The 12,036-nt window shown below is 36.6% G+C and overlaps 1 protein-coding gene across 1 annotated transcript in view; it reads right to left on the bottom strand.

Moving 5' to 3' along the window:
- Nucleotides 1-323: 323 nt before the first annotated feature.
- Nucleotides 324-12,036, bottom strand: part of SPICE1 (spindle and centriole associated protein 1) — a 69,641-nt gene continuing 57,928 nt past the window's right edge. Inside the window, exons 17-18 of the mRNA XM_036746277.1 lie at nt 2,375-2,462; nt 324-846 (exon numbers count right to left, since the gene is read on the bottom strand). Coding sequence (XP_036602172.1) covers nt 793-846; nt 2,375-2,462 — 142 coding nt within the window. The 3' untranslated portion in view covers nt 324-792. The remainder of the gene's footprint in view (nt 847-2,374; nt 2,463-12,036) is intronic.

Below are 12,036 nucleotides of genomic sequence, written 5' to 3'. Positions count from 1 at the left end.
ATTATTAATTCTCTTAGACACTTATTGACATAAGTACTGTTGGAAGAGTTAACATAAAAATTTAAGATGCAAATTACTATGATTTTTTTATTTAAAATTCATTGCTCACCATTATAGATAAAAATTTACATTTAAAAAACACATAAGCATATATTCTATAATATATACAACTATTCTCATCTACTGAAAAACACAAACATACTCACACATCCATTTAAAAAAATAACTATATAAACAATGTGCTCAAAAAAGGTGGGAGAAAGCAGTGACTTCCAAAGCAGTAAGTCTGAGACCAACATGTTAAAAATTTTTCCAGAAGTCAGTAAGAGAGAAAACTTTTATTACACAGATTGACCCATAGCAACTCTGTTCTTTAGAAAAAAAAATTAAAAGACGTCAAAGATGACATTTATTGTGTGACCAAAAACAGGAATTCAACTTGTTGTAGGTACAAATGTCATACAGTTTTTGTTTTAATCAAATAATGAGGAATTTAAAAGGCTTGCGATGTCCTCAACTTGGTTCCTCAAAGGAAATGACTGGAATGTGATACTTTAATTCCCCAATTGTCAAATTTCTGTTCAGAAGGGCTGTTCTTTAAATAGGTATGCTAAAGGTCAACATTCAAAATAAATGCAGAAATATGACAAATATTTTACTTCTGTCCACCAGAAGAAATGATGCATAGTTTTTTGCGTGGTGAATAAAGGAGTAATATGGAAAAGCAGGGGGGCTGGGAAATGGAAGTTTGTGAAGAAAATATTTAAAAATAAAGCAAGATCTGTACAACACTTATGTCACATGTGTGGAGAGAGCAAACCAGCCTTCTTCTCTTTGCTTTTCAACCTGTTGAATACAGAGGCAGAGAGGATTTAGATAAATTATCTGAAGAGTCTTACAACATACAGGAGACCACTTAGTTTTCAGAGATTAGAGTAAGCAAGTTATCATACATCATATCAGACAATCAGATTTTAACTGCAATTGCTACTGCCCAAAACTTTTATTCTCTTTAAAGTGATCGCCAAATAAAATATCCTGGAGAAGGAACAGATAATCTCTTCACTTAGGAATCTTGAGGTTTTTTTTTTTTTTGTTTTTAAAGACTGATCTGTGTAACCATATCATGGTCACAAACTAACAAGGAGCAAAAAAAGTAATGTTCTCCTAGTACAGGAAATAGGGATAAATTACACAAGATATCAGTAACATTTTGCTAGCACACAGGAAAAATAAAAAAACAATCTTAGTGGTATGAGGTAATTAAGATGCACTTAAGCAACTATTAGATTCTAATATTTATGAAAGTACTTACTAGTTTCTATATTACTTATTTTTGGATTGTACCTATGATTTCATTGGGGGGATTTCAGTACCAGGAATTACCACAGAGGAAACTTTCTCTGCCAATGCAAAATTGGTACCTGCACAGCAACTTAAGAGGACTAGAGAGCTGCCTGGGGCATAAAAAGGTTAGTTAAGTTACTTGACCAGGCATTATATGTCAGAAACAGGATGTAAGAAGATTCCTAGCGATTCTTTCTCAGAAAGGATTGTCAGAGATACAAAATCTTACTTGTTGACACTGAAAAGTGTCTGGTCTTTACAGAAGCTTTTAAATATATTACAAGAAATTAAACTTATATGTGTTCCTATAGCAAAATTAGACACATGAAAAACACTCTTAGGAGACATCCGTCCTTTAGGCCAGGGCTTCTTAAACTTTTTCCACTCAAGACCCCTTTTCACGTTTAGGTACGTTTGGCATTGCGTGGCGTGAGGGCACGTGCAGTGCAAAGTGCTCATGCTATGTGTTTAGAACCAAGGCTGCAGTGATGTTGCACAATATAAAACAGGCAGGCACTGCCAAAAACATCTTGGATTCACTACGCATTTGACTTTGAATTAATTTCTGGTCATTGCACTTCAGAAACCTTATACTGTTGCCAAATTTTGAGCGACCCCATATGGATTGCAACCCACAGTTTAAGAGGCAGTGCTTTAGGCCGTTGTTACCCTAAAAAATATTTTTGAACTGGTCACATTTAAAAAAAAAATCTTACAACTTAATCTTTCCTCCTCAATCCACCATACCACCATGTGTATTATACTCTTTACACAAAAATGTGCTGTAAGAGATATTAGTAAAAAAAAGTCTTCATGAGTTGTCATGACCAAAAAAATTCATCACCTGGTGGCCAACTTTCCAATGATGAGCATCTCTTAACCTGGGTGACTAGTCAAGGTTAGGAATCAAAGTCCTAAAAGAAAAATAATTCCTTCTCCCACTAATCCCTCCCCCACCCACATCCCAACACCACAGCACAAATATGACAGGAATGGCAAAGCATTGCAGTCACTTTTCCTCATGTACCTTTGCCCTCTGACTGAGAGGTGTAAATCTTCCACTCCCTGAAGTGGTATTTAATGGGGAGCAGGAATAACTGGTAACACCTGAAGATCTAGTCATGAAGAAGAAAAAAAGAGAAAGCTGTCATATTCAACAGTCAAAACTTGTATAAAACTATTAACATGTTGGAATGTGGCACAAAGATCACAATGAAATTTTAACTGCAAGAAGTTCAGCTGTTTAAGTTGTAGTGATTTTGGAGAAAAATGTTTTCCTCCTATTCTATTATTTCTCTTCTAAATCTGTCTTCATTGATTTTATCCAGGCAAAAATGTTTTCCCCCTCGAATCTACAATTTCTTCAGCTTTTAAGAAGGAATTTCCCTCTACCAACACACACCAGCTCTGAAACCTCAGTCTCACATAATTGCCTAAGGCACTAAGAAGTTAACTGACTTGCCCAGAGCCAGGTAGCCAGGATGTGTCAGAGGCTGGACTAGACCACACTCCAATACAAATCAACAAGTATTTACATGTAGGGCAGGCTGCTAAATGCTGGCAATCCAAAAAAAGGAGGTAAGGGGAATTTCCTGCTCTTGAGACACTTACAGTGTAATGAAAAAGACAACTTACAAACAACTCTGTGTGATGAACATACAGACAGGATATATTGGAGATAATCTCAGAGGGAAGGCACTAAGGATGCTAAGGGTAAAGAGGACTGACTTGGGGAGTCACATAGGCTTTCTATCCATACACCAGGCTGCCCTTTAATGTCATGCAAAGTTGTTTATTTCATCTCTTCTGATCTTCTCTTTCCCTTATGCAGTTGAGAATTCTTTGCCAAAATATTGCTATGAAATAAACCTGAAATCATCCTCATGTTTTTTGTTGTATGAATTTTTATATTAATATCATGTATCCATTTTAAGCTTAACAAGATATATGGTTTAAGCTGTCAAACTAAACTCAACTTCTACCAAAATGCTTTTCAGCTCTCAGCACAGTTATCAAAGGCAGTCCTTTCTCTAGTAATTTATGCTTGAATTTGTCAAACTGAAGTACAATTATTTTCAATTGTTGCTTCTTACCTAGTCTATTCCACTGAGCTATTTTTATTTTTTAATCATACCAAATACTTTTGATTGCCACTGCTTTATAATATAGCTTGGAGCCTGGAAATGTTATGCCCCTTTATGCATACTCTTTATCATGAGCTTGGGCTTCTAGAACTTTCTTTGGTTTTAAAAATGAATTTTCTTATTATTCTAATTCTAAAAATGTAATTTGATTCTATATATTATGTACCTAATCTGTTCCATTGCTCAACCTCTGTTTCTTACCCAATACCAAACTGTTTTTAACAATTACATCTTTGTAATAGTTTGAGATCTGGTACTTCTAGCCTCTACTTTTTTTTTCAATAATTTCCTAAATATTTTTGGCTATTTGTTCCTGGCAAATGACTTCTGTTATTTTTTTAGATCTATAAAGAAATCCTTTGGTATTCTGAGTGGTATAGTATGAATAAGAAAATTAAATTAGGTAGTAAAATATTTCCATTTCTATAACATTGGCTCAGGTTGCTCATGAACAATGGATATTTCTCCAATCATTTAGATATCTTTATAATGACTTTTGTAATTACGTTCCTATAGTTCCTGTGTGTGTCTTGGTAGGTAGACCCCCAAGTATTTTATGCTTTGACTAATGATTTTAAACGTGTTTTCTCTTTTTAGCTTCCTGTTGGATTTTGTTGGTAGTATACAGAAATATTGATGATTTATATCCTGCAGCTTTGCTGAAATTGTTGTTTCTGCTAGTTTTCTAGTTGGTTCTCTAGGTAAACCATTACATCTTCTGCAAAAAGTCATAATTTTTTTCAAACTTGTGCTTATTCTCTCAATTTCTTTTCCTTGTCTTACTGCTATAGCTAGCATTTCTAGTACTGTATTGAAGAGTAATGGTGATAATGGACATCCTTGTTTTACCATCTTATTAGAAAGGTCCTTAATAGATATTACAGAGAGGTTGAGCAGTGAAACAGATTAGGTACATAACATATAGAAGCAAATGAGTATAGAACTCTAAAGCAGGTTGGGACAAGAACTCACTATTTCACAAAAACTATTGGGGGAATTGGAAAGCAATCTGACAGAAATAAGGTATACACCAACATCTCACACAGTTATTCTAAGAAAAATTCCAAATAGGTACATGACTTAGACAAAAAAGATAATATCATAAACAAGTTATAAGAACAAGGAAGAAATTAAGTGCCATATCTACAGATATAGGAAGAGTTCATGACCAAACAAGAAACAGGGAGGATCACAAGTGGTAACATAAAATTAAAAAGTTTTTACATAAACAAAACCAATGCAAGCTAAAATTACAAGAGATGCAGGTAAATGAGAAAAAATCTTAGCAACAAGATTCTCTGGTAAGTCTCATTGCTAAGATATACAGGGAACTGATTCAAATTTATAAGATTAAGAGCCATTCCTTAATTGAAAAATGGTCAAAAAATAGGAACAGGCAGTTTTCAGGGGGGAAATTCAAGTTATCAATAAATATATGAAAAAATGCTCCAAAATAACTAATAATTAGAGAAATGCAAATTAAAGCAACTCTGAGGTACCACTTCAAACTTATATTGGCTAAGATTCCAAAAAAGGAAAATGACTGGAGAAGCTGTGGGAAAACAGGTACATTAATGCACAGTTGGTGGAGCTATGAACTGGTTAGCTCACTCTAGAAGGCAGTTTGAAACTATGCTCCAAAAGCTACTTAACTGTGTATGTCCTTTAACCCAGCAATATAACTACTAAGTTTTTATCTCCAAAGATCAAAGAAAGAGGAAAGGGACCCATATGTCCAAGAATTTATGGTAGTTGTTTTTGTGGTAGCAAAGAATTGGGAACTGAGAAGGTTGGGGAATGGCTGAACAAGTTGATATATGAATATGATGGAAACCACTGTGCTGCATGAAATGCTTGAGGGGAAAATGTGAAAGGAACTTGGGAATACTCATATAAATGGGTGCAGAGTGAAGTGAGCAAAACCAGGAGAACAATTTATACAATATCAACAATATTTTAGAGACAAACAATTTAGAAAAACTGGGACACTCTGATGAAAACAATGACCTAACCACAACTGCAAAGGGCCCATAATGAAACATGCTACCCACTACTGGAGAGAGAGGTGATAGACTCAGGGTTCAGAATGAGACATATTCTTTTTTGACAGGGACAAAGCAAGAATTTGTTTCACTTAACTGTACATGTTTGTTACAGAGGTTTTGCTTGCTTTCTGAATGGGAAAGGGAGCTGAAGGGGATGGTGGGGGGAAGAGGTGGGAAAAAAACGATCTTCACTTCAAAATATCATATATCAAAAGAAATTATCTTCACTTGAAAAAAATTAATTTAGGGGCACCTGGGTGGCGCAGTGAGTAGATCACTGGCCCTGGAGTCAGCAGGACCTGAGTTCAAATCAGGCCTCAGACACTTGACACACTTACTAGCTGTGCAACCTTGGGCAAGTCACTTAACCCCAATTGCCCTGTCTTCCCCCCTCCAAAAAAAATGACAATTTTTTAAAAGGTTTTTAAAGATTGAAAAAGATAACCAATGCTACTATCACCCAAAAAGAAGTGACTGTGAAACTATCAACAAGTACCAATAGAAACTTAATAAGTGCTACAAAATCTTTATAAGAATGATCTATACAGTGTGGAGCCAACATGGCGGCTGGAAAGCAGGGACTTGTTTAAGCTCCCACCCAGGTCCCTCCAAACACCTCCAAACAAAATGGCTCTGAAGAAATTCTAGACCTGCAGAACCCACGGAATATCAGAGGGAAGCAGGGCTCCAGCCCAGGGCAGCCTGGATGGTCACTGGGAAGGGTCTATTGCACAGAGGTAGGAGCGGAGCAGAGCCCAGCATGGGCTGCGCCAGGACCAACCAGACCAGGAGCCGGGCAGAACAGGCGTAGTGCCCTGAATCAGTGAGCTGTGGCAGTTACCAGACTTCTCAACCCACAAACACCAAAGACAACAAAGAAGGTTAGTGGGAAAAGCCGCTGGGACAGAGTGAAAGGAGTTCGCAGTCAGCCACCACCCCATGGGTGGCAGAGGTGGTGCAGCTCTGAGGCTGCTTCCAGAGCTACACCTGCAGGTGCTCCCAGCCCCAGGCCCACCTGGTGGAAGGAATTAAGCAGCAGCTTAGAGCAGGAGTGCAAAGCCTGCTTTGCCCTGCCTGGATCTGGGCCGCAATCCTGGTTGGCAGTTCTTGGGGGAGAAGAAGCATTGGGGTGGCAGAGCTTGCTGTGTAGAAGCAGCTCTGAAAATAGCAGCGCGGCCCCTCAAACTTGGGATAAAGTACTTGCTACTCTACAAGCAGTCATATCCCATCAAAAAGCTCAGAGGTCAAGTAGTTGATTGGGAACATGAACAGGCAGTGAAAACAGACTCAGATTCAGACTGCAGAATCTTTTTTTGGTGACAAAGAAGACCAAAGCAGACAGCCAGAAGAAGTCAACAAAGTCAAAGAGCCTACATCAAAAGCCTACAAGAAAAATATGAATTGGTCTCAGGATATGGAAGAGCTCAAAAAGGATTTGGAAAAGCAAGTAAGAGAAACAGAGGAAAAATTGGGAAGAGAAATGACAATGATGCAAGAAAATCATGAAAAACAAGTCAATGACCTGCTAAAGGAGACTCAAAAAAAATATTGAAGAAAATAACACCTTAAAAATTAGGCTAACTCAAATGGCAAAAGAGCTCCAAAAAGCCAATGAGAAGAATGCCTTGAAAGGCAGAATTAGCCAAATGGAAAAGGAGGTCCAAAAGACCACTGAAGGAAACACTACCTTAAAAATTAGATTGGAGCAAGTAGAAGCTAGTGACTTTATGAGAAATCAAGATATTATAAAACAGAACCAAAGGAATGAGAAAATGGAAGACAATGTAAAATATCTCATTGGAAAAACCACTGACCTGGAAAATAGATCCAGGAGAGATAATTTTAAAATTATTGGACTACCTGAAAGCCATGATCAAAAAAAGAGCCTAGACATCATCTTTTCAAGAAATTATCAAGGAGAACTGCCCTGATATTCTAGAGCCAGAGGATAAAATAGAAATTGAAAGAATCCATTGATCGCCTCCTGAAAAAGATCCCAAAAAGAAGACTCCTAGCAATATTGTCGCCAAATTCCAGAGCTCCCAGATCAAAAAGAAAATGCTGCAAGCAGCCAGAAAGAAACAATTTGAGTACTGTGGACACACAATCAGGATAACACAAGATCTAGCAGCTTCTACATTAAGGGATCGAAGGGCTTGGAATATGATATTCCAGAGGTCAATGGAGCTAGGATTAGAACCAAGAATCACCTACCCAGCAAAACTGAGTATCATGCTCCAAGGCAAAATATGGACTTTCAATAAAATAGAGGACTTTCAAGCTTTCTCAGTGAAAAGACCAGAGCTGAATAGAAAATTTGACTTTCCAATACAAGAATCAAGAGAAGCATGAAAAGGTAAACAAGAAAGAGAAATCATAAGGGACTTGCTAAAGTTGAACTGTTTTGTTTACATTCCTACATGGAAAGATGATGTGTATAATTCATGAAACCTCAGTATTAGGGTAGCTGAAGGGAATACACACACACACACACACACACACACACACACACACACACACACGTATATCTACAGACAGAGGACACGGTGAGTTAAATATGAAGGGACAATATCTAACAAAATAAAATCAAATTAAGGGATGGGAGAGGAATATACTGAAAGAGGGAGAAAGGGAGAGATAGAATAGGGTAAATTATCTCACATAAAAGTGGCAAGAAAAAGCAGTTCTGTTGGAAGGGAAGAGGGGGCAGGTGAGGGGGAATGAGTGAATTTTGCTCTCATCAGATTTGACTTGAGGGAATGACATACACACTCAATTAGGTATCTTACTCCACAGGAAAGTAAGGGGAAGGGGATACAAAAGGGGGGACGATAAAAGAGAGGGCAGATAGGGGGAGGAGGTAATCAAAAGCAAACACTTTTGAAAAGGGACAGGGTCAAGGGAGAAAACAGAATAAAGGGAGACAAGATAGGATGGAAGGAAATATAGTTAGCCTTTCACAACATGAGTATTGCGGAAGTGTTTTACATAATGATACATGTGTGACCCATGTTGAATTGCTTGCCTTCTTAGGGAGGGTGGGTGGGGAGGGAAGAGGGGAGAGAATTTGGAACTCAAAGTTTTAAAAGCAGATGTTCAAAAATAAAAGCTGTTTTTGCATGCAACTGGGAAATAAGATATACAGGCAATGGGGCACAGAAATCTATCTTGCCCTACAAGAAAGTAAGGGAAAAGGGGATGGGGGGGAGTGGGGTGACAGAAGGGAGGGCTGATTGGGGAACAGGGCAATCAGAATATATGCCATCTCGGAGTGAGGGGAGGGTAGAAATGGGGAGAAAATTTGTAATTCAAAATCTTGAGGAAATCAATGCTGAAAACTAAAAGTATTAAATAAATAATAAAAAAATAATGATCTATGCATGCAATTAAGAATATCCCAAATGTAAATACAGAAAGGATACAGGCAGCCTCTTGCAGACCACTGTCTACAGCACACTATAGCTTCACAGTTACACAAATGACTTAGTCCAAAGAACATAAGAACTTTCTATGTCTACATTTTTTATTACAAGAACAATCAAGCAAACCCACCAACATTTGATTTGGCAAAGCAAAACACTGCCTTAAAGGCTCTTCTCCAACAAGGTGTTTCAAATGCTAAGGTCACACAAGATTATTGAATAAATGCAATTACAGAGATAACTTTGTTCAGTAATCCTGAATACCATTATCAGGCTAGTTTGGTTGAAGCAGACGATTCCTATAAAGCAGAGGTTTCCAAACTTATTTAGCCTATCACACCCTAAAAAAGGAAAAAAATCTACTCAGAGCCTCCTCCTGGAGATCTACTTTCTTTAACCCTTTAACAGGTTTTTTTTTAAGTTGTGTTGTCATTTTTTTAAATGACACAGCTTAAATTTAATAATTTATTGTAAATTGTTTTTCCTCCATTGAAATTTTGATGACCCATTGTTGCATTATGAAGCCGTATAGTATCATACTATAAATGAGACATTACATGCACATATTTCTGCTGCTGCATGCTGGTTTTCCAGACAATGCACGACACTCTCGTCTGCCAACATTCGCTTGTTAAGACCTGTAGGCAAACTTGACCACTGTTATAACTTGCATTTTGTGTGCTTATTTGGAAAATAATGTAATCATTATGACTCTAACTCTGTTACACAACAGATGAAACATGTATGAATGGTTTTTCAAAATTTACTTCTCTTCTTATGCTTCTACCACCTCCTAATTTTTATTCAACATCCCTCAATTGCACCTGAGGCTACTACTGCCCCCCTGAATCATTCCAGCACTCTCCAGGGGGCAGTATCACCTACTTTGGGAACCTATGTTATAAAGGATAATGTAGGTAGGAATACAAATGTTAGGACAAAGTATTTATACTCTATGGTAAATGGGGCTTTTTAAAGTGTTTATTTATGGAGTTTACAGAAGTAAGGCAGTGTTTTTGAAATCTAGCAGCACTTTGCAGCATGGAATAGATAGAGATCACCTAGGAGGCAACTGCTGTAATCTAGTTATAAGGTGATGATAGACTCTAGACTAGGGTGGTAGCAATAAGTTTAGAAAGGAAGAGACAGATGTAAGGAATATTGTGAAGGAAGGCTAAACAGGATGGACTTGGAAACTAACTGGATATGGGAAGGGAAGAGCAAGTCAGATGACTCCAAATTTTCAAATTTGGAAATTGATGGTACCACTGACAAAAGGAAGAAAAGCCAGAGAAAGAGCTGATGGGAGGAGAGTTGCATGTGGCACAACGAAGACAATGAATTTTGTTTTAGACATATTAATTTGGAGGTCACAATGGGCAACACAGGTGAATTATAGAGATAGAACCATAAGATTTATGATCAGAAAGGACCTTAGAGATCACCTAGTCACTTAGTCCTATCCCCTCATTTTATACTTAAGAAAATTGAGCCCTAAAAGATTTGTCCAAGGTCACAAAAATAGTAGTAGAGATGAAGGTCCAACACGTCCTCTGATTCCAAACCAATGTTTTTTCTACCATACCATGCTATCCGGAGAATAGTAAGAAATATAAGACAGAGGCATGTGTGAGAAAAATATTTATATGTCCCACATATACATAGACACATACACATACATATATATGTATGTATGTGTGCATGTATATATACATATATAAAATATATACAAACCACATAACTTCAAAAGTCCCTTACATTTTCACCATTAAGACAGGTAATATATTAGTTAATAGCTACCTATGAAGAGTTCTTATCTATTCAATTTAAATGAATGTGCATTAATTCCTAATTTCTTTTTAATTCTTCCTAATCCTAATTTATAAATTCCTAATACTGAAAATTACCTTAAAGATTTTCTAATCCAAGCCCCTGATTTCATAAAAGAGGAAAATGATGCCCAGAAAGGTTCAGTGATTTGCCCAAGGTCACAAAGCTAGCTGGTATGAGAACTATGATCTGAACTCGTCTTGTGACTCCCAAGAGTCCAATGCTTTTTCTTTCCATTTTGAATAGATTCTTCAGAAAACATGACAATTATTCAATCTCAGGACATTTAAATATTTACAAAAAAAAGGTAAATGATTAGAAAGAAAAGAACCCTCTTTCCTTTATTTTAGAAATACTTAGTAGTTATAGTTTCCACATTAAGTTTAAAATTATTAAGAACTCTGTGTTTATATTCAGGTTATTATAGAACCCTGCAATAGTAATAAGCATTCATGGGGCAGCTAGGTGGTGCAGTGAGTACAGCACCGGCCCTGGAGTCAGGAGGACCTGGGTTTAAATCCGGCCTCAGACACTTGACACATGTACTAGCTTGTGTGACCTCGGGCAAGTCACTTAACCCCAATTGCCCTGCCAAAAAACAAAATAAACAAACAAAAAAAAAATAAGTATTCATTCAACAAATATTTATTAAACACATTAAAAAACATAGCTGATTTCCTGAACTAACTGCAACTGAGATAATATAGATAGGTCCTTTGTAATGATAAAACACTACATAAATGTGAATTGACATAAAACCAATAATTGTATTAACAATATCAATAATAAATAGAATTATGCCAACAGAGAAACCTAATAATCACTTGGAATGAAACAGCTTCACTTTATTCTACTGGAAGAAACAATAAATTCTGAATTTAAACTTGTCTTCATGACTTCGATTTCACAATACTTTTGCAATAGTCTATAATCTTTCTTTCTTTAGTATTTTATCATTTCCAAAAACTTTCAAACCCATTAGCTATTTCCCAATCCATGAAGTCCTGACAGATTTGTCAGAAAATTCTGCCTTAAAATTCTGCAAAGATCAATAACAAATCTGTTATTCCTCTACAAAGTCCTGTAACATACCAGTTTCACGGACTTTTATAACTAAAATATTTGTAAAAAAATTTGTAACACTTTTATGTTGGATAGTTTCCCTCAAAGTTTATTTTATGTAGAAAATATTCATTTAAGGGAGAAAAAGCAAAGGACTTCCAATAGTTCTATTGAATATACCAATCT

Source organism: Trichosurus vulpecula, chromosome 2 (genome assembly GCF_011100635.1).
Source record: "Trichosurus vulpecula isolate mTriVul1 chromosome 2, mTriVul1.pri, whole genome shotgun sequence".
NCBI classification, from domain to species: Eukaryota; Metazoa; Chordata; class Mammalia; order Diprotodontia; family Phalangeridae; genus Trichosurus; species Trichosurus vulpecula.
This window is presented reverse-complemented; position numbering and strand designations above follow the sequence as displayed.